The 23,998-nt window shown below is 39.4% G+C and overlaps 1 protein-coding gene across 3 annotated transcripts in view; it reads left to right on the top strand.

Annotated features, from left to right (window-relative positions):
- Nucleotides 1-11,791, top strand: part of SUPT3H (SPT3 homolog, SAGA and STAGA complex component) — a 470,436-nt gene extending 458,645 nt beyond the window's left edge. For 2 of the 3 annotated variants that reach the window (XM_073335781.2, XM_078852051.1), the window contains exon 15: nucleotides 10,062-10,094. Coding sequence is in view for 1 of the 3 variants with exons in the window: in XM_073335778.1 (XP_073191879.1) it covers nucleotides 10,062-10,103 (42 nt within the window). In the remaining 2 variants the exon portion in view is untranslated. Of the gene's footprint in view, nucleotides 1-10,061 lie in introns of all 3 variants that reach the window. The other variant, XM_073335778.1, reaches the window with a different exon arrangement.
- The last annotated feature ends 12,207 nt before the right edge of the window (nucleotides 11,792-23,998 follow it).

The raw sequence follows: 23,998 nt of genomic DNA, 5'->3' as shown, positions 1-23,998 counted from the left end.
AGCTGATCATTTTTATTATTGAGGTGGTCTTCTCTTTCCATACATTTTACAGTATGCTAATTTATCTATGTTTTAGGCTTTTTTTATCCCATGATCCAGTGCTTAGTTTGAACAACTATATACTTTTCATTACTTTGACATGTAATACTCTCTAGTCTGGTGTGTGAACAGAAAAGATACTTGAGCAAGGCTCAATTAATTTGGGTGGTTGTTTAAGGTAGAGAGATTTTGTTATGGTTGTCAACGATCGGAAGCAAAGCTTGCAGAATAGATGAGCTGATGTCCCACTAGTGTTTAATTGTCAGCCTTCACCTTTTTAATTGGTATATTGTGTTGTATACACATAGGTAAAGTGCTGTGCATATAGCACATAAAAAGTAACCCTCAGCACTTAATCAGAAGTGCCCAGTATAATTGAAGATCAAATAATTCTAGTAGCGGCAGCCAGTACATCCCTCGGCCCGCACCACTTTCAGCAGCTTCCATTTGCCTGGATCAGTGAACCATGGCCACTGGGAGCCGCGATTGGCCGAACATGTGGACGCGGCAGGTAAACAAACCGGCCTGGCCGCCACTGGCTTTCCCTGCACAAGTGGCAGAACAAGTTGGGGAACCACTGGTGTAGAATAAGCCTGATTAGAGTTTAATTTAGAAATGGGCCTTAGCTGTAAAGGCTGCAGATATTTGGATGTGGTGTTCCAGTTCTGGCCTATTACAAAGCAGCGACAACGAAAATTCAGAACCGGATCCAAACTCTCCCAAAGTTCAGGCAGAGTCGGGTGTCATGTTTAAGTTTCAGTCCATCTCAAATTAAATTGTTAGAAATGTCACAAAGTAATGTATACTTCTGGTAAAAGATTAGTATTACAGGATAAATTACATCAGTGCTTAGTCCACAGCAATCGGTGGTATAGAAATACTTATGAAAGATAGATTTGGTTCCATTTTAGAAACTAATCCTGAAATCTTACTCAGGACCAAAATACCACAGTCTTTAGACTGGTAAAATTCCTTCCTGTTAATGTCAAAGGGAGTTTTTTTCTGAGTAAGGATTGCAGAATGTATGTTCCTCTGTTTTTAATCAGTCTAACTGCAGTCTATGCAAGTTTTGCCTGAGAGGGGTGAATAAAACCTGAGTAAAGGTGTTTAGGATTTGGCTCTTAATTCTTCTCCTCAGGGCAGAATTCATTCTGTATGATTTTTTTAATCTATTAAAATGTTGGTTGGCTTCCATTGGAGTTCAAATCCTAATATTACCAAATAATTATGTGTCAATGATTAAATGTAAAAACAGGCATGTAGTCTCCAAATGCACATTTCAGTCTGGGTGGCTGAAATAGCTCATAACATTCAATGCATGAAAATTGGGTGGAATTGAATAAATTAGTGGAATCACAAAAGGAAACCACTATAGGAAATAGTTTTACACGTGTAATCATTGAAATACTCTAGTGAATGTGTCAATCTGTACTAAATAAATATATTTGTTTATAGACATGCTCTGTATTAGCTTCCACTCTTTCACAGCACTTTGCCAAATAAAATCCCACTCGAAGTAGGATGTTCGCACCCGAGTAGGAGTTTCTTGGATAAATATTTTTTCTATATTTGAGACCAAAACCACTTCTACAAATTTCTGACTTTGATTGAAATAGTATATTTCTTTTGCTTTTTTTCTTCCCATCTCCTCCACTGGCAACCACTGATGCATTACCTTAACTCCTCTTACCTCCCACTGCTATGGTGAACAAGAACCCCACTGGAAACAGAGTGCATCAGTCAGTAATGAGTGCTGACCAGTAATAGAACTGGCCGCACCCAAATGCTTCTACCAGCAACGGCCTTGGAGCCTGAGAAAATTTCTCTGTTTGCAGAACAACTTTCTGCACTCTGCTATTGGACAGGGTCTTATTTTCCCAGCTGAAATGATTCATCGCATAAAAGAAAGAATACAAAATTACATATATTGAATTCACCATTCATAGAATACATTTCGGGGGAGGGGAGGGAGGAAGAAATATGGTGCAAGATGTCTGTGGATATTGTGTTTCAGTTTAACATTTAAAAAGGTGTTAATCAAATCCCAAGAAATGATTGAGTAAAGGTAAAGGCCTTTTATAAGCTATTGTTTTTCCTAAACCAGTTAATTTCTTTTCAAACAAAGTTCCATTCCTCTAATGCTGATTTCAACATCTGCCTCTGTAAATGTAATATTTTAGACTTAAGAACTGGTGGGAAGAAATAATCTAATAAAAATAATAATTATATAGGATGCTGTGTTTTCAGTGCTGTGCAAACATTAGCTCTGTAATCAATCAGTCCTCAGAACTGGGGTTGGTGAATGGTAGTATTCCCATTTCAAAGACGGGGGGAATAGAAACAAAGAAGAGTTAAGTGGTTTGTCTGAGGCCACACAACAAGTAAGTGTCAGAGCTGGGATTGGAGCCCAGGACTTCCTGGCTTGTACTCCTGTGTTCAAGTCACGGGACCACACTGTCTCGCTACCAAGAAAATTGTTTTCAGTACGCAAGCAGGGATTGTGAGGCATAAAGACATCTAGAGAAACTAAACTATTTTCTGTGCTGGCCAAAGTAACAGCCTGAGCCCCTTCAGCAACTAAAATGAAACCTTGAAAGGCCAAAAGTATCTGTCCTTGAAGAGGAGTCCAGTCAGGCCATTTCATGTAGAATTAATCTGTGTCGCAAGTCCAAGGAGGTCCAAAAGTTTGCGGTACATTTTCACATGGGAGTTCTGTGACTAAATCTCTACACAGTGCTCTGAGTTATAAACGGTAGTTTTCAGACTCCAACCATACATTAAAGTTCTCCTCCCCAGGTGTCTCAAGACTTTAACCTTGTTCTTAGATCTAATAAACTTCCCACACATATGTTATGGTTGCAGTACAGTTAAATCCAACAAATTGAGAAATATCAAAAGAGGACCCTTCAGCATATCACTCTTTATCAACCCAGTTTGATATAAATAGGTAAAATTGTTAAGGGGCAAAATTCCGCCCCACACCCTTATGGATACAGAGTGTCCCTACTGCAGTTCTAACGTGTTGGATAGGCCAAGCTCTTGATAGCCCACTCAGGGGTGCATATCACTTTCATACCAGAGCCTGGGAGTGGACAACAGAGGATGGATCCCTCGATGATTGCCTATTCTGTTCATTCCCTCTGAAGCATGTGGCACAGGCCACTGTCAGAAGACCGGATACTGGGTTAGATGGACCATTGGTCTGACCCAGTATGGCCATTTCTTATGTTCTTATACAGTGGGGTGAAGCTCCATGTGGGGATCCTTGTGTGCTATTGTGGACAGAGATTTTGAGGCAGTGGGTGGGCCCGTTGGATCTGCTGCTGTACTGGTTTGGGTAGAGAAGTGGTGGTAAAGCAACTCACCAGCCACTCTGAATCCTGGGGGATTCCTAATACCTCACCCCTGAAGAAGACTATGCTGGGGAAAGTTTTTGGGCTACATGAAATAAGAGTCAGAGCAGGATTTTTTTTTTTCTTTTCAGTATACTAAGCAATGTCTCATTTTCTTTAACAATGCAAAAGAATTTCTCTTTCTCAGACAAATAAGTCTATTAAAGTTGGTGGCAATGATGGAAAGGACTTTGGAAAAGTAGGTCTGTTTTGCAATTTACTATGCTGCCAAATTTTGCTTTATAGTTCAATTTTTTCCTTCACTCTCCATTGTTTACAGTACCCTCTGAGAAACTTAAAATGATGTTTCTCTCCCTACCAGTCTTGTTCTTTTTCTTTTTGCAAACATTGATCCCCTACTCCCACACCCCAGTTTTTACTACAGCAGAAACCCATCATGCCTTTGCTTTAATTTCCTTCATTATGGGGATATCAGCACAGCCCTGAAAACAGCATTTGATCGTTACCTGCTGTGTTCCTAGCTGGTAAAATTAGCTGAATGACAGTACACAAGCCAAAGTCAACTGTTTTGCCTGTGCAACATCAATGGGTAACTGAGACCAGAATTTGGTCCTTGTTTTTCATAGGTCCTATATATGAACAGAGACTGTTATTGGGGATTTTTTGTTATTCTCAGCAGCAGCCTTTGTGTAAACAAGTAGCCCTGGTGTAAATAAGAATCTGGCCAAACCCTTTATTTTCTGCCACACGATTGTTTGTCTCTACTTTAAAAATAAAATAAAATGCTTTTTATAATTGTTGTTCTCAGCAACAGAAAACAAGGTTTTTTTTAAGTTACTTTGAATTTGGAGTGTAGGCTGTTTTCTTTAACAGACTTGGGTAGGGTACACATGCATCTAGATACAGCAGCCCTGTTCTGTGTGATTATTAAAAAGTTGATACCATTGGCAGTAGACAGTAAGCGGAATCCTAGAACTGACTTCAGTGAAAAGCTTTTTGTTACAGATTGTTGAAGGGTGGTTTTTCGAGGCTGCACTTTTATCAGTGTTTGCTTGTGGTTGTCTTACTAAAATGTGCTGGTGTTTTCGGTCCAATTCCTAGCGGGCAAATGTCCACATCACAGAAACCACTGTTGTGACGCTTATTAGCAGTCTCAACAGTCAAGGAAAAAATAGGCACAAATCATGAAGTTTTTGCCTACCCCTAGATGTGACTAGGACTAGGTTGAAGCATATATGTGGGTCACTTCTGATGAGCTCACTATTTTGTGGATCGATACTACACTTTCCAGCACTGTCGATCCAATGCTAACATAAATTAAATCAGTAAGGATGCATGAATGCAGCAGAGAGCAGAATTTGGATGGCTCAGCATTGCCACACATGGATACATATGTGGTATTTATTGTTCATTTTTTGTATAATGCCAACAGTATATACTAGGCACTTATATAAATAATACACACACATACTTGGAATAATAATAAACATCTGTGCTTTGACTGCTGATTTAACATGGGGTAGTTGAAGTAGAGCTTTAATTGCTATTGTCCTATATTAAAGAGGAATACAGTATTATACTTTTGTATCTATATGTATTGTTCGTAAGGATAGTTCATATCCACATAGGTTAAGTTGGACCTAAACAGAAGCAGCTAATTCTAAATGGCACATGGATTTTCTTTTCTCTACAATGCTGTTTATACTTAGCCCCTTAAGTTAATTTTTATTATAATCTCTAAATAACCTGACACTTCTTTGTATGTGGTTTGATGAAGCAGGCTGGAGAAATTAGAAGAGTAACCTTTTAATCACTGGTTTTTTTAATGTAGACATTTCTATGTTCAAAGAGTTATGAATCTGTCCAAAATGACTTGTTTGATATTTGGGGACTTATGAAGTTTCAAAGTTAGCATTCCACAAATAAAATGGAAAGAAGAAATGGGGGGAAAGAGCATATTTAAAATTAGGGTATCTTTGTGTTTTATGGGTTCCAGGTTATTTGGAATGGAATGAAAGTTAATGATACATCCTTTTTTCCATCCTGCCAGCCAGTATCTGATCCAAGAATGTCTCTTACTTAGAGGACAGGGCTCCCTCCACTGTTCTCAAATAGAGGCGTCCACTGTCTAGCTATAATCCTCCCTGTTTTTCACAGTAAAACTGCAGCAGGAGAAATATTTAATGAAAAAGTTTTCCACACAAATCCCATATCAGAGACAAATTAACCTCATGTGGCTTAATTTACATGTATGCAAATATCAGAGGTTAGAGCAAAATTATTAAAAGGACGAAAGGCCCATGGTATGTCACAAACAAGATATGGAGCCTATTTGTATTTATGCTTGCTAATGAAGTTCAGCCCAGGCTTTCGCTTTGATTTTGGTGTCTGTCTGCCATTCGCTTTATGCTTTGTAATCAAATCAGTTGCCCCCACACATACACAAGGACAACAAGAAAGCAAGCCTTCTAGTTTTGAAAAAGCTATTGCCCAACTTGGATAGAAAGGGCCCTTAATTCAGAGATATACAATTTTTCAGTGACACAATGCACCAGGTTCTCTGCAGGTATAAATTGGTGCATCTCCACTGAAGTGAATGGAACTGCAGCGTTACACCAGTCGAGAATTTGGTCCAGTATACTTTAGCACTTGGGATGTACACTGGGGGTGTGCTACTCATAAATGTTTCAGTTTTTACCCAGTGAAAGATTTAACCCAAGCCAACCAATTCAAAAATCATGGCACATCTGTTTCTTTCTCAGCCCAGTATGTCTCTCTCGCATCATGTTACAGCAGTGAAATAATTCATGCAATAATAGAAGTTAACTAGAGCTGGGTCTGTCCAGCAGTGTTAGGATTCTGATCTGAAGTTCTTACAAATTCAGGAGTATTCAAATTCTTGGGTTTGGTTCAGGCTCTCCTCTGTGACTCACTGCTTCAGTATGTCTGTGTTGAAAAACCCAGTGATGCCCATTCAATAAAGTGACATTGCGATGGCCGTTGGATGTACGGTAAGTTGTGTTCCATTCTGAATGACCCTGGGCCCTTATTATGGGATGGGAGTGGTGTTCTTCCCTTTATTTCTTTGCACATCTCTCGCTAATGTGAATAAGAAAAACATGCGTAGGGCAAAAAGACTAGAGGCCCTTTTTGTAGCATTCAAGAAGTCATTTGGTGAATACCTGTTTCTCGGGCTTGGTTTCTAAATCTGCATCAGAATTGTGTGCAGCTTCCATTTTCTAGCTAGACAAACAGTTCTGCCCCCTCTCATCCAAACAAAGGGAAAGGAATGGAGTTGCTGCACATGACTGAGAGAGAGCACAACAGTGATCTTTTCTTTCTCCTCCTGACAACACACAAAGTTAACGCCAGTGATTTCATACTGTTTATAAAAACTCAATTTGCTAGATGACTTACATTTATGGAGTAACAGTAGGAGTTCTAGAGAAGGACATTTTTGTTATCAACAAGTATAAATCTGCTTAAATAAGTTAAGGGTTGTAACTGTTCCTGATAGATTGATGATGTGACTCTTTTAAAAGAAAGAAAGATACACATAGGGAGGATACATGAGGTTATAGTGTGGTATAAAGGTTTCATTGGCATGAGTTTGGGTTTGCCATGTTACTTAGAAGTAGGAAGCCAGGGACTGGCTCTACAAGTCATCTCAAACAAGTGAAGAAAAAGATCTTCGTTTACACCAAGACCGCTGTATGCTGCCAGAGTGATATAAGGTAGCCTTGGTGTACATAAGAATCTGGCCAAACCCTTTATTTTATGCCACACCATAGTTGGTCTCCTGTTTTAAAAAAAAGAAAATGTTTTTAGAATTGTAATAAAGAATTGGAAAACACCTGTTGACATTGTTTTTCATCTATCTTGGCCTGGAGAGCCATGGCTTTCAATACTGTGAATCCAACTGTCATAGACCTTAGAGATTAAAATGTATTAGTCAGAATATTTCATACCTGTAAAATAGCTTTCCTATGCATAACAGTGTTTAGATCTGATGATATATCAGAACTAGGTAGAAGTGCTCTTTTCCTCTGGAACCTGGTGATTCAAGCTCCCTGCTGCTATAAAGGACCCATTCCGAAAACATTCCCTTTAGAATGAGGTTGAGGTACAGCCCATGTTTAGGTAAATTACTGTGAGACCACTGCAGATGAGTGTCACTCCTTTATAAATAAGTTATTCAATAAAATGTGCATAGATGAAAATCACTTTGGCAGGCACTGGAAGAGAGAAGTGTTTTGTTTTCACTCTCTCTGAACTCCAGAACAGCTGAAGGAATTTTGTTCAGACTTTCCGAAAAACTTCAGCTTCAGGCAGAGATTAAAGAATGGAAAATTTCAGCCTAAGGAGGCATGAGTGAAAACGGAGTTAAGTAGGAAACTTATTTGCAGCTCTAGCTCTAGCAGACACTAACTATAATATATTGCTAACTATAATCTAGTGGAGTGTCCTGCTTTGTGAAGATGATGTCCTCCCTGCTCTGAAACTTGCTTCTAAAATGACCTCTTCAGGGGTATAGGGAACCATATAACGTTGCCGATGTTGGAAAACTTTAAGCTTGATTATTTCCCAGGTGATCAAAGCCAAGCCTGAGTCTGCCTTTCAGCCAAAAATCCTTTCCCCAACAGGACAGAATATAACCATGTATCTTTAATGTGAATCCAACATTAGTCTCAGGTTCATTTATGTCAATGTAAACTCCACAGTAGCCCTAAATATTATATTTACGTGTTAAAGGTTGTCACTGTGGTTATAAACTCTGTAAAATACTGAGATGGAGGAGCTAAAGCGTTATTTTTGCATGGACTTCAAAATGCCAGCCATAATGGTTTGGGCAAGCCGTAGATCCAAACTCCCTGGGAGTTTATGCTTGTGGTTGTGGGAATATATTGTATCCTTTTATTAAAGTTATTGTCTGGCCTATTTTTGTATAGTTCATGTTTGGGTAGTGGGTTTTTGATAGTCTTTTGTTTTGTGGTGGTATTGTCTTGTCAGATGCCTGGCTGTGTATCCTCTTGACTAATGTTCTTCTCTTTTATTTTAATACTGTTCAATCTATATATTGTAGTACGACTTGTATGATAGAGGGTGCTATGGTAAATAGCTGGTATGTTTTCTTTTTGCATATTCAGTTGTCTGAAAACGTCTTTTTATAGAAATTGATTGGTGTTTTTAAGTCTGTTCACTTAAAATTCAATATACATATAATTTACATCAAAAAGTTACTTGAGACTAACCCCTGTGCTCATTTAACACCATTATTCAATATCCAGTTCCAAAGAGGGAAAATTGATTACGCTCATATGAGTTAGGAAATAAATTCGGAGTTTATATATAAACACCCAGAGAAACACAAAGGTGGTAATGGATAGGTACAACTAAAGAGACATCTATTTACAATGATAGACCCCATATTTAGGTTTTGTGAACTGAGATTAGAATCTGTCCCAAGTTTTCCAAACTAAGAAAAATAAAAATGTTTCTACCATTTTTAAAAAACTTCAGTGGAGAAAAAAGTTCTGTATGGAGATAAATATATTCCTCAACAGTGTCTGCTCATACTCCTCACACACATTGGAGCGTTATGCTTGTTATGCATAATTATCCGCTATGTCATTTTAGCCTTTCTTGTGAGGCAGCTGATAATAACCATTGCCAGAGATCGGATGTTGCACTAGATGGGCTGATCATACATGACAGTTCCTATGTGGCTCTACATAAGAGGCAGAAAGTGAACCTGACTAAGAACTAGAGTATAAGCAGAGTGAAACAGACTAATCTGTTTTCATTTTTCAAGCTGAGTGACAAACAGAAAGTAAACCGACAGTATACGTGGGGAAAGTCATTTAAAATTCTTTCATTTGAATATGTTGTTAGTATCACAAAGAAATATTTTTCAACAATATGCATTTTAACTTGACAATATCCCCTTAAAACTGTGGTGTCCAGTTTTTGTGTAAAGGAGGCACAACTTCCTGCATTAATTCAGGAGGAGATGTTTAAAGTATATGGAGTATATATTAGTAAGATATAGCACTGTATCTTATTAAAATTCTCTTTCTCAACTACTGTTTAACCCTCCCATTTCTTTATCAGTGGAAAGACTTGATCCTAGGCTACACTTTATGGGAGATCAAAGTTTTCTGTACTGCACAGAACTCCTTTAAGTTTAATTTGGTTTTGGGAGGATATACTAGTGCCTGTTTATATAGCTTTTGGTCCAGACTATAAATTAAATCTGGAAAAGCTGTAATGAGTCAGTAATTTATAGACTATTAAGATTTTTAGGTTAGAAGTGATTCTTGAGCGATGTGAATAGAGAACACATGGTTATAAAGGACAAGCAGATTCAGCATAATAGTATATTTTTTGTCCCCACATATTTTGTAGGCAATTAACAAAATAATGTCATCTTTTTGCATATCTGTTGCTCTCTTGAAATAGAATCACTAACCACTTGTTAACCACACTGATTTTTTAATAGACAGAGTGGTTGCTCATTGCTTCCCGACCAGAAATGTTCAGATTAAGCACACTATTAGACTGCAGCCAGAATAGTCTACAAAACAGGAAGAAAGCCTTGCCTTGCTCTGCCTCCTTCCCTTGTTTGTGTTGATGTGATAATTCATTACAGATTTTCTCTTTCTTTGACAGAGTGCCTACTGCAGAAATGGGATGACTTTTCTAGCCTGCTAATATGGATGTGGCTGCACTGACAGGAAAGACAGTGTTATATTAAGGTGATTTTCTTTTCCCCTCCATGGAAGAAAAAAAATACAAGCTCTAATGTGTCTGTGTACCAGTGAGTGGGCTGGTTTGTTGTGACTATCTACTGGCTGACTCCGTCTCTTTTTCCAGCCCCCTCAATCGTTATTCTTGTTTACTAGCTGGAATGTTAAGCTAATTAATGGCAGGATGTTTGGGATACTGTGTAGGTGGACAAGAATGCAGATCACACAATTTTGAAATTTGCAATGGGCTTACTGCTGTCAGCCCCCATATCTAAAGTGCAGTGTCATTTTTTATTTTTGTCTGTATGTTTTAATAGATGTGTTGTTTTGTAAAGCAGGTTTGAGGCAAAAAGAGGCCAAGGATTTGGATGATTATTTATGCTTTCCTTGTTTTTTCAAAAGTAAAACTGCATTGTTTTGCATTTAATTCCTCTCAAATCAATTTCTTAAAAAATGCTAAAAGAATAATACCCTGTCTAGCCAAACAAGGGATTTTTCAGTGAGGATGATGCATAGGAGGGGAGATGAGCTAAGTTCAGATAAGAAGGCTTTTCAGATAGGAAAACTTCAGGTAAATGACTTCAGGTCTTCTTGTTTCAGTTAAATATTAATATTTTTAGAGTCCCAAGAAGCATCTATACTGAAATCTGTAAATTCTTAATATTGAAATCTTTTTTCTTATCCTCTTCTCTCCCCTGAAGTCAGTGGGAGTCTTTCTACTGACTTTATTTGATCATTGGATCTGGCCTTTTGGCCCCAGTTCACAAGGTACTTAAATGTGTGTAACTTCAAGCATATTGTTCTGTTGACTTCAATGGGACTACTCAAGTACTTAAAGGTACAGCCCTGCTTAAGTGCTCTGCTGTGTGGACCTGATCCTGTTGATGTTAATGGGAGAAAATCCAGGCCCTTATTTATTTTTAATTTCTGTTGCTCCGCTTTGTTTTTTTCTTTTTGTTTGTTTTGGGGTTTTGTTTTGTTTCTTCAAACTCTGGCTCTCCCTTTACCCCTTTTCCCTTCTCTGTGCTTCCAGTCTTTGATATCCTCACAAGCCCATTCATTTCTTCCCATGGAAAGTATACACATCTAGAAGTAACCAAGGTCATGCTTGAGGAGACCAAAAGGCTTAGGCTGAGATTCTGCGTCTGAATCTGCAGCTGTGCCCCTATGGCATCCCATTGGGACAGAAGTCAGTGCTAGTGTATCCCAAAGCAGAGTCAGGGCCTTAAAGACTAAAGTAAACCTTTAAGAAAGACAGAACGCTCAGGAGACCTAGGAGATCAACTGTCTGCATTACTTCTATATAGTGTAAGCAGTCTCCTCCTTTGTGCTCAGTATGTGAGGTTTACCTGCCACTCTTCTGATACAGTCTTATACTTTATAAATGGTTTCATTGGGCAGTACCTGGACCCACTCGTGAAAAAAAATTAAACTAAAAACATGTGTCTCTTCCTTGTGATCAAAAAATTGTGAAGCATTGTAAATGTAATCACAGTGCATCCAATATTCCTGCTATCCATAAACTGCCTCCTTTTTTACCTGCTGCATGCCAGTCCTTCTGGAATTAATCTGTATGTAAAGGACTAAAAATAATGTGTACAATACAGTATATTAAAAAAGAAAAAAGTTTTCTGATGTTCCATCTGTGCTTGTTGAAATGTATGATTAAACTTTTCTTTTTATCATCGTTCTTATTTTTCTTGGCGTCCCTAATCATGGAAAATTATATGCTTGCTGTAAACATCCAGACTTTTTAAAAGGACACCAGCATTTATTGTATTTGGTTTCGATCTTCAGGCATATAGACAGAAGAAACCATTTCAGGCGCTGGGTTCTGGAATCCAAATTCCTTCCTTAGCTGTCTCTCTCCCACATTTTACATTTTAAAATATGCATAAGAAGGAAAAATACTGGCGCTTAGTTTTTACTGGTCTACGTAAAGTCCCAGAGAATGAAGACTCAACATACATTTCTCTCAGAAATATGACAGATCATGTTTTTGTTGGTCTGCTGTATGTTTGTCTATCTTGAACAGTTTGACAGGCAATTATTTATAAAATCTGGGTTTTCCCAGTAAACCCATATAATAACCTTTCACTTCTCTCCAGAAGCCAGCGAGCTGAATTTAGAATAAAACAAGGTAGGTTATGTCTCCCTATCTTGGACTAGGCTAGATAGTCACATAATTGGGGAATATTCATTTTTTATTTTTTTTTCTTGTCGCTACACAGTCCTTTCTCTGATTCCTTCCCTAACATAAATGAGGGCAACGTGAGTGAGTGTCACTGATGCAGTTTTCTGTAACAGCACCCGAATATATGCAACCTGGAAAAAAGATGAGCATTAAAACAAAAATTAAGAAGGTAACTTATGGTATGATTTTGAATCACTTACGAAAATTACTAACGTAGGATCAACTTAAATGCCATATATTAACAGCTTTGTTTTACGTCCTTTTAATTGGTAAATAATGTTGATTCTCATTACAGATTTTTTAATATTAGAATCAGTATTTGTAGGTCACTTGTCATGGTATAAATTACCTGAACGAGGGGGAGACAGTGGGTGAAAGCCTGTCTATGGGAGTTTTGCCATTGACTTCCTGGGGCCAGGATTATACCCAGTGTATCTAATGAGTAGAGAACAGGGCTGAGAGTAAGGAAACAATGGGTTTACTCATAGCTCTGTTTCTGACTTGCAGTGTGCCTGAGTCACCTAATCTTTCCGTACCTCAGTCTACCTACCTGTAAAACAGGAAAAGTTATGAACATATTTGTAAATCAGTTTGAAATCTTTAGCTGGAAAAAGCTATTTAAATGCAAAGTGCATTTCTAATTAGAGATCATCTGGTCTCCACATACAGTATGAATTGTCACTTGTCACTCTTCTTTCTGTAGCTCCCACTGAAGTCAGTGTGAGCTGATGGATGATGCGCCGAACTTCTCAGGAGATGCTTAGCACTTTGCAGGATTGGACACAAGTAATGCCTTTCAAATTCAGTACCACTGATCAAACGACGATCACTCTGCAAACAATTATTTTCCAGCACTCTTTGAATTTAAATAGGACCTTACTGTTGTATTGACATTCTGCCATCAGTCATGTGCAGATCTCATAAAATATTTTATAACTTCCTGTCTAGCTCACACAGAATGTTTCATAAACACTTCTACAAATAAAGAATAAATAGAGAATGACATATGTCATGGGTCTACCCCCTAGCTGAAGCCTATTCTATTACAGTTGCATAAGTGAATCTTCTTGTTTTGGAGTCCAAGGTTTAGGCTTTTTTATACCCCTACTGTACATCTGTACTGAACAGCAATACAGCTAATGAAACGTGGTGGCATGCATTAAATCCTGGGCTTTATTCAAAGGGCACCAAGCCAGCATTAAGCAATGAAACCATCCCCGAAGGACTTGAATGTAAATTTGATGGTTTAAATGAGGCCAGATGCCACTATATATATATTTTAAAAACTGAGTCTTCTAATACATCTCTTTATTTATTGTGCTCAAGACAATGACATTGTTTTAAAGAAAATGCCATCCACTGTGGAGGAACAAGAATAAGATACTTTAACTTTTTCATAAATAATTGAAATGTTGGCAAGTGAAACAAACTTTATAAAGGCAGATGCCTGCAAATTTGAAAGAAACCTTCATACTTTGTGAGGAACCATTTTAACTCCCTAAAGAGCACTCAGAGCCAATACAGTAATAGCCTTTCTCAGTAATCAAGCCCCAGACATTTATTCACCATTTTTACTAAACAAAATGGATTAGGAGGTGAACAGGACCAGAAAGATAAATAGGGAAAATCAAGAGCTGAGATTATAATAATAGAGTTTTATTTTTCATTTCATAGCTTTTGTCCATATTTATTGATAATTCATCTTAATTCCTATTGGACAGAAATACTGGCAGAAAACCTTTATACTGATGATAATCTTGCATATCTATCACACTTTTCATCCAGATGCTCATCCAGACTTTCTCACTGACTGGATGAAAATGTTTCTGGCAACCGTAGGCCTTGTCTACACTGATGGTGGCATGTAGAGTACATTTAGCTACATGCAGCAGTGAAAAGTGGTGTGTAGCTACATGTGGCAGTGAAAGTCTCTGGCAGGGGGGTGGTAGTGGGAAAAGACTCTTGTAAATAGGCGCTCCCTGCTGCCGGAGCCATTCCCTGCGACCACCCGCTGCCAGAGCCTTTCCCTGCAGTGGGGAAAGGTTCTTGCAGCTCCTAACTATTGGAGCCTTTCCCCATTGAAATCAATGGGAGTTAAGCACCCAGGCATTTTTGAAAATCCCACTAGGTGTCTAGCTGCATCTTTCGGCAACTAAATAAATGTAAAAATCTGGCACCACGTTACTTGCCCAGGCTAACAGAGGAAGTCAGGGTGAAGCAAGAAATTGAACCCGGATCTTCTACATCCCAGGCTAGAGCCCTGACCTCTGGGTCATCCTTCCTGTCCATATAGTTGAAATACTACAACTGTCTAACAGTGCACAACTCAACCCAATGGTTTAGGACAGGAGGTGGCAAATACAGTATCCAGCTGGAACTTCAAGGGGAATTGGGTAGAAGGAATATAATTACTCAGTTTAGAAATTATCCAGGACACAGTAGGTAAAACCCTTACTCTCCTGATAAATGCCTTGGGCTCCGTAATAATCACGGCTTGTAAAGACAGAGGCATGACACATCATCTAAAAGATGGCAGCTCCTGCAATACTCTGTCCCTTGAAATCATGCTGGGGCATTGGCTCTATGCCATCTCTGAGGGAAGATTGCAAACTATTTAATCAGCACCACTTCCTGCAGCACCTGAGTGTTCTCCCCAAGATTGCTCGTCCAAATATGAACACAGCCTGCCTATGACTAGTTTATGAGATCTGGCAAGGGTCAGACTGCAGGCAATAATATTACAAGAACAATTTTAAAACCCTGCTGTGTTCTAGACAGGGCAGAAAATGGGCTAAGAAATGAAAACCTGGGTGAGTCCACAGGCAGATGAGTTTACAAATATAAATGTGTTTGGTGGTTTCACCCTATTCCTATGTTCACATTGCAAAATAACCAAGTAGCTTTGTGTAGTTCAGCTGAATCTGACAATCTTTGTTAGAGAGAACCCTGGGACTGTAACAACAAAGGTGTTGCAAATCAGGACTAAAGCCCCGATTCAGCAAAAGCAGTAAAGCACAAGCCAAACTTTAATAACAGAAGTAAATTCTCAAAGATTTCTAAATCACTTTGCAAACTTAAATTAACATGAACTTTATACCGGACTCACTTCATCTCCTTATGAAATGCAGCCACTTCTGAGGTGAAACGCGATTGCTGTTCACCATCACACAGCAGCACCCAACACATCAGGGCAGGAAATGAAAGTGGCGGGAGGGAGTGTATAATTATCCGAGTTTGTTATTAATCCTCGTTTCCATAAGTTTTTAATTAAACTGCAAAATAAAAACCCATCGAGACTGTTACATTTCATGTGCTGATATGATTTCGTCAAAACCCTGAATCAAACGGCGGCAGCTGTGTGTTGAACACAGGTGAGTAAAAATATAAAATTGCTCTGCAGGACAAACAGCAACTGTAAGGCTACGACATGCTCATCAGAAACAAGGCCCATTTAGAGCATGAATTCCATTAGTAGGGTCCTCTGAATATGGGGCAAGACACCCTGGTTGATGCAGGTCAGAAAGGCTGAATTCAGTGCCACTTGGACACTTCTTGCTGCAGCTTCAAGTGAATAGAGGTTTTATTGAATTAGGCATGATCAGTCTAATGTTCTTTGGGTCACCCTACTTGTATTTGAATATTAAACTCAATACAAATCTCAGTTTTGGAATGTTTTTAATGTTATGCTGCTCCTAAATTTTCAGTTTGCCACATATTTTTGTCTGGACAACACATAAAAGCATTGCACCAGTTTTCACCAGCTGCTTTGGGCATCCAGGAAGGGACAGAAGTTAGTGTAGGTTTTGGGCACCATGGAGGATGCTGAAGCTTTTTGGCACTAGGGAGGAGGGTGCTTCTCTTCTTTACCTGTCCCCTTCAGGGCACTGGTGGATGTGACTTAATACTTCTGTTGAACTTAACTCCCCCTAGTTTTCCACCTGTACGACTCTTGACAGCTGCCCCATAGCCCAATTGGTGACATCTGTCACTTTGTCCCATATTGTGGATAATGACTACTGTTTGCAGCTATAGGGGTTATGAACTTATTTTGTGTTAAAAGAACACTTAGATTCTGCAGCAGATTCCACATTTCATTGCATAGTGGAGCAGGAGCAGTGATCTAAGCTTGTCAGACCTGCTCAGCTGCCATGTCCTGAACAAAGCCACCATGAACCTTCCCTGTGTCAAACCCACCTAGGAATAGGAAGAAGGCATTGGCCTCCTGGATGCTCAAGGGGAGCAAATGGAGACATACCCTCTTCCTCTGGAGAAGAATGGATATAGATGCTTCACAGAGATCCAAAATGAGAAATAGGCCTGTTTTATTCTTATCACTCCCCTCCTCCAAAGACATCCAAGGAAGAATGGGCTTGCCAACCATCTCCTGGAAAGAACTATTTGTAAGAACATGTCAGGGTCTCTTTGGCAGAAAGAGGGAGCTATGTGTAAGGTCTGTGGTTAAGGCTCTGGCCTGGGACTCGATTCAGTCCCCAGCTTTACCACAGACTCCCTGTGTAACCTTGGGCAAATCATTTATTCTCTCTCTGCTTCAATTCACCATCGGTAAAATGAGGATGACAAATACTTCCTTGAGTGTTCAGTTTGTAAGTTTTATGGAGTAAGAGGACTCTCTTTTACTACGTGTATGTACAGTGCCTACCTTAATACGCTCCTGATCTTTATTGGGACCAATGTGTACTACCACAATGCAAATGCTAAGTAAGAGGGAGGAAGGAACTGGCTGTTCATCATGGTAGAACGAGGCTCTCTGGAGATAAAAGGTGAGAGGGCAGGTTGTAATCCTCCAAATGTTATGGTAGAATAGAATTTGGGTAAACTGCCAAACTTTTGGATACTTGTCCAAATTCCAAACCTTTTCAGTTTTGCCATTGGAATTTTTATGTGCATTTTACCCAGTTGAGATCGGGTTTGTGCATGATATATGAATTGGTACATTGCTGAGGTTTGTTTTGTGCGGGCTCTGGTATAGATTTGCAGTGTGGTGTCTGAGTTTTTTTGCATCTTACTGTATTTTTCTGGTAATCCTAGAGGCAACGCAAGAATAGCTTGAAGAGTAAAGAAGAAGATGGTTACTATTTGATTCACAAGTAAGCAGCGGAGACTTAGAAAATTAAAAAGAAATACTCCATATTCCTAGAGGACTGAAACCAAAACACACAAACTAGCCCTGATTTTGCAAAAACAAAACAAAACTACCCAGTTTTGGCAACCATTTTGATTTATCCCATCTCTGCAAAACGTGGAATATATTTAATTTGACCTGTATTTGCAAAGTTAAATTTGACAGTGAAATATTGACTTATTTATTTTTAAAGTATCTAATAAAATGTTGTTTGAAAAGCAAAGATACCAAATGGCTGGGAATAAGTTCCCAGTTTGTGCATTGAAGTAGGTATTTTTACAACACTCATATTTCGAAAGGAGTTGTCAGATTGGGACACTACAGAAATACCTCATTGGTTACTGATATTGTATTTGAAATTTCCTTATATTTTATTATACAAGAATTGTGCACTTGGCTGCCATTTGTTTCCTTCAGACTCCCAAAGGTAAGTCGATTGTGCCCTCTGGGGGCTTTATACTGCTTTAACTTAGATTTAAGTTTTTTTCTTTCTTGCTTTCACATAAAATATCACATTGATTTTTTCCCCCCTTCTTGTGTCTTATGAAAGGATAAATTTATGGCCTTTTTTACATCAGGAAGTCTAGCTTTTCCTGACGTTTTATTGCTTTGAATATTTGAAACATTTCAATCCCAGACAATAAATATTACATGATTATTGTTTTCATATGGATAGGCTATTTCCCCTGGTTTTTCCTAGCAAGTGACACCCAAAAATTTATGGAGACTAAAAACATTACTATTAAACTTCCCTTGAAAGGTCAGAGATAGGCCCCCCCCTCCCCCCATTTGTATGCAGTTTAGGAAAAAACAGTTAAAATCATCTCTTCTATATCAACTCTCAAAGCTGTGCAAAGTTAAACTGAAATGGACGATTTCTTTTTTTTTAAATGGGCATCGTAGGTCTTGATTCTGTCCCACTCACATCAGTGGAAGCTCTTCTGCTGATTGTTCCTTTCTAAGAACCCAGTTCTGTATTTGCTGTGACATGCAGGTGCAGGGCCTGTGATTTCAGATGAGTTTGGGATGGCTGGTTATAAAGAGCATTAACTAATATCATTTTTCTACCAAGTCAAACCAATATTGCTTCAGTGATAATGATCTGACAGTCTCATGGCACAAGACTCTTCGTCCCATGTGTGAACTCTGGGTGGAATCTGAGGCTGCATTTTGTAATCAGCTCACTTTTTGGTTGGAAGCAGCTTGCTGAGCAGAGCCCTAGTTTTGTGATGCTCACAATATGTGAGCCAGTCTGAAGAGTCAGTCCATCTTTCTGCCCCAGTTCTGCTGTAACAATCAGAAGAAAAAAAAATGTAATGTGGAATCTGTAGTTAAAATAATAAAGATGAAGCTTCTGCTTGTGAACAGATGTGATTAAGGTTCTAGAAGAAGAGGTTTGGGCTCAGTTCAAAAGCACTAATTCATTTAGGGTACCTCTACCTAGCAAAAGCTCTGCGTGGCTGCTTACCTGAGCTAGCTTCGATCCAGTTAGCCCAGGTAATGACAGAAGCAAAGACAATGCAGTGTGGGTAATAGGTGTCCAGCATCGACTGTGTGCACATTATCTGCAGTAGCTGGATTCCAGCTAGCTGGGGTAGGCTAGCCCAGCTGCAGTTTTTGCTGTGTAGACATACCCCGAGTCTTGAACTGAAAGGAGGAAGGACCCTGCCACCATTGCTCCAATGATTAGACCCTACTGAAGTCCATGGATTTGCTCATGTCAGTAATTACTACTCACATTGATAAGGGTTGTAGGCCCTAGATTACCCAATAAATCTCCTCCATCTCTGTGTCAGCTCCTGCTTTAACACATCATTTACATCAAAGGAATATATTTATAATTATTAAAAGAAAATACTTCCTACTGTGTCTTGGAAAAATTCAAGCTAGATATCTCAGCTAACAGAGACAGTCAGTAAAATGAAACATGAGCCAGAGCTGCAGAGTTCAGCTTGGAAGGTGAATCCAAACATACTCTGAGTGGAGGGAAACTTTGGATCCAGGGGGTTGGTTCAGGCCCAGAAAAACTATCAAGAGCTTTTAAAAGATTTCAAACCAAAGAGACATTTATGGATCCAGCCCTGCTTCCACTCCTTGACTGGTGTGATCCACAGGATCAGACTCTACATCCATTTTAGAAGAGACACTAATAAGTATTTCTTGAAAGTGGTTTTTAAATGTTGTCTCTCTCCTCGCCATTCTGTCTTATTCCCTTTTGCAAGGGTTGAAAATAACATTCAGTTCTGTACCTGCTTTGTCCTTTTCCATTTAGTAAACACAAATTGTGTCCCTCCCTGTTTCTCATGGAGCTTGAGCCAACTCAGCTTTTCCTGTTTACTTCCTTGTCAGAAGTGTCATCGATGGTATCATTCCAGTTGTAGAAATAAGGTTTGTTCTGGCTGTATGGTTGCCTCTGCATTACTTGTGTGTTTCAGGGTAATGCACTAACAGTAGCTATTGACTTTTTAAAGTTTTGGCAACAAAGTGGTGATTTAAAAAAAAAAGTCTTGAAGGTTAAGGCACTGGATGGGGCTCAGGAGATTTGGGTTTGACCTTGGGGAAGTCACTTAGGGCCAGCTTTTTAAAGGTATTTTGGCACCTTGTGGGATTTTCAAAAGCATCTAGGCACCTATCACCCATTGCAATCAACAAAAGAGCCCACTAGACACCTAAGTATCTTTTAAAATCTGGTCGTTAATCTCTCTGTGCTTCAATTCTCCATCTGTAAAATGGGGATATCACACTTCCTTTCTCCCGCCCTTGGTCTAATAAGACTGTAAGCTTTTTGGAGCAGGAACTTTCTCTTTCTCAGGTGCGCTCTCCCCTGAGCTATGGCAGGTTTGAAATCCAAACCCAAAGCTGAATAAATCTAATCAGCTGCCTTTTAATATTTAAGTGATGAACTGACTGGCACACAAAGTGAAGGGTGGTGGAGAGGGAGGGAGATTGTGGACCCCGGGACTTTTATAAGTTAGAGAAGAATAAAAAAAAAAAAAAAGCCTGTGGAGGAAAATAATCAAATGAAAGGCAATGATGTGTAAGTCACAGCAGTCTGAAAGCTAAAAATAGCTGACAGAGCAATAATCTAGCAAAGTTTTGCAAAACGGCTTCCGTTGCTCTTGCTACAAAGATAGGGAATAACAGCACCAGAGCAGCTGCTGCATCACATGCTGCATGTGTTTCCTTTGATGTACAGGAACATGGGTATTTCAGTCACTCGGGAGGAAACGATACTCTAATGAGTGGAGCTACTTGTTCACAATTCTCTCTACAGAGCTTGCGAGCTTCTGCAAATTTTTAATGATTATTTCTCTTCTGTACAATAAAAGCAAACACTGAAATGTGGAAGCTGTGACTGGTTTATGTGAGACCACGATAGCTTTGGTTTTACCCATCCACATGTTTGACTAGCACACTGAACTCTGAATTTACCAGACCCCAGCCCACGTCAGTCTGTGAGCCTGATTCTCTGATCATGCTGGCATAAATCACGAGAAACTCCATTAGAATCAAAGGAATTACATCAGTGATGATCAGAATCAGACCCATTGACTGTATCCTCAGGGTCTGATCACATGAAGTGCTGAATACCCTCGATTCCTCTTAAAATCAGTAGAAAAATGAGTGCTCTGAGCATATCTCAGATAAGGTCTTAACATGAGGTGGTAATGTGTGCACACTCCAAGGAACCAGCTTTTCTCAGATGGATTTTAAGGGCCAGATTTAGGAGAGAACTTAATCACTTGCTTTAAACACTTTAAACATGTGCTTAAGACCCACTGATTTTAATCAGGGCTGGACTAAAGCATAGGCGCTATAGATTTTTGGGCACCAGCTCCTGGAATCAGATGATTACATCTAAATCTCAGATTTCATTTAACAAAAACTAATTTTTTTTGCAAACGGTTGCCAAAAAAAAAAGCTTGAAAATGTGAACCAAGTGTAACCGATGCTGAGTCTGCAGACCTCTTGAAATGGTTCCGCTGAGAGGGGTAAATTGTCCCATTCTTCTCAAACTCCTGAATAGGGATGTTTTCTAAATCTGAGCCTGAGTGAGCAACTAGAGAAAAGGAGAAATGTATTAAAAAGAAAGGAAAAGCATAGCCTTGTGGGAAGTAGGGAGGATAATTAACCAATGGTCTGTTGTGATTATGGAGGTATTCAGATGAGTGGTGATGTTTCAACCTAGATGAAGATAGCTAGCTAGAACTATTAGTCTTTCCACAACATTTTAGTATTGCTCTGCAATGAGACATATACATGCTCTGCATTAATACATTATTACAGATTGGATAGTGTAAACTCCAGATGTTGAGAACATGATTTCCTTTGCTGTCATACAAAGGTGTCCTCTACATCCATAGTAAAAACAATTCTACTAATTCTTAGGTTTGCCATTGCTCTCTGTGTGGCACATGCCAATTTAAATCTGTCATTTCCTCTGGTTAAGCATAACCATGAAGGTGAAGGATATGTCCTCTGAATTAATGACCTTGTGGGAGAAGTTGATTATTGTAGTGCAGCTGTGAGCTGTTAATCCCAGCTGGCCATTCATCGCAAAGGTGGTGGTTACTACATTATAACGTGGTCAGAGGCAAAGACTAATGAAATTACATTTTTTGAGTGAATTGTGACTTTAACGTGGTGTCTGACTCCTGGCACTGGTATTGGCCAGTCCCTCTCTGTGGACTGGTCATTCCTAGAGTATTAGAGTCTTTTGAAGTGCATAGAAGAACTCCCGCTGACCTTGAGGGGATGTGGATCAAACCTTTAACACCTAGTACACTGGGCAGTCAGATTTCAGATCCTCCCTCTGTTCAGCATTTAGCTGTGTGAAACATACGAAAACATTTCCTTCCACTGCACAGTTTGCTCAACCTTCTCCCATGTTTATCCCAAAGCCATACATGATCCTGTAAGCAAAACGCCTGATTGTTTTGGGTTCTTTTTAATAGGCTCCCCCATCACTTGCTGCTTCTGAAGAATTCAGGAGTCCTGCCTCCTCTGTGGCCTGAGCAGTATTACACCTGCCCTGAGTTCTTTATGCTTTTTGCCTGCAAGGTGGTGAATCAACTTTAATCTGGCCTCAATCACTTGCAAAGCCCAGAGTCCTGGCTTCGTTTAAAGCCTGCACAGTACTGAGAGCCCATCAAGAATCTGTGCTCTTTTTAGGTGTTCTGCCATCATCCATTTCCGCAGTCCAATGTTGCTGACTTCAGTGGTCTTTGGACATGGCCCTCAATAAGCTGGTGACCAAGTTTTGCTGTGCAGCCTGGAGGATGTGGATATCACTCTCCTGAGGAAATCCACTTCAGCTCATCTCCCGCATTTAAAAGTATAAACACAGCAGGCTGAAAGGGGGGATCCAGAGAGTCGAGTCAGCTGTAATCACGGTCACTTCCATAGCATCCTGTCCTGCTGTTTGGTTTTTCAATATTTTCCATACCTCTTTTGTGATTTCTCACATATTATTTTTAATATAATTCTTAGTGCAGCACCACAGTGCATATGTGGGGAGGTTTCATAAACTATTGTATTAGTTTATCTAGGTCATTACGAAAAGGCCGACAATTGCACATAGAGCCCCATTGTGCTTGGTACTGTGCATAACTAAATCTTTCTATGACCCTCATGACTGCAGAGTCTGAGTGCCTCACAATCTTTAATGGCCCCTGTGAGGTAGGGAGGTTCTACTGTCCCTATATTACAGACGAGGAACTGCGACACAGAAACTTTGTGACTTACCCAAGGTCACACAGGGAGTGTGGGGCAGAGTTGGGAATTGAATTGAGTTGGAATGGGGAAACTGGCACAGCGAAGAAAAGCAAGGACTAGAACCAGGTCTCCTGACTCATTGCCCAGTGTCCCAATCACTGGACCAGCCTGTCTCTTAAAGTGGAAATAAATATTCTGAGTGATGACCGTGGTCTGTATGTGCTGAGGGATCAGGAATGAAAATGTTCACACAAAGCCTGCAGGCAGAAACCACAGAGTCCCCCCACAGCTCTACTTTGCTTTATTAAAAGTCACTGTTTCTGTGAAAAATGGGGTTTATAAAGTGAGCTGCCTTAATTATAAAGTTATGTGTATTTGAATGACTTGTTTCCTGTTAACAGTTCATGACAGCCTACAAATGTGAAAAGTATTACCAAGCCTATTTTTAACATGGCTTTGGCAGGGCCGGAGTTGCGGAAAATCAAATCCTATAGAATCCTAATGAGAAAGTCCAATGATGCTTTGAAGTATGGTTACTGTTCTTTGAGTTATTAACCAGTGATGTCATTGCTATATGAGAAACAGGAAACAGAAGGGTCTCTCTTTGACAGTATGCGTTAGATAGCAATAGGAACTGATCTTGGGCTGGGTTTGAGCTGCAGGGTTGTCAGTATGTGGCTGTTCTGGGAGGAGAGGGTATATAAAAACGGGTACAGTGTATAAACATACTCCTGATCAGTTCTGGGAGGCTGATTCCTGCAGTGTGTACATTTGTTTTCTGCAGTGCTTTATCTCTCAGAAAGCTTTC

This window comes from Lepidochelys kempii, chromosome 3 (assembly GCF_965140285.1).
Source record: "Lepidochelys kempii isolate rLepKem1 chromosome 3, rLepKem1.hap1, whole genome shotgun sequence".
Taxonomy (NCBI): Eukaryota; Metazoa; Chordata; order Testudines; family Cheloniidae; genus Lepidochelys; species Lepidochelys kempii.
Note: the sequence above shows the minus strand (reverse complement) of the source record. Positions and strands in the feature narration are given on the sequence as shown.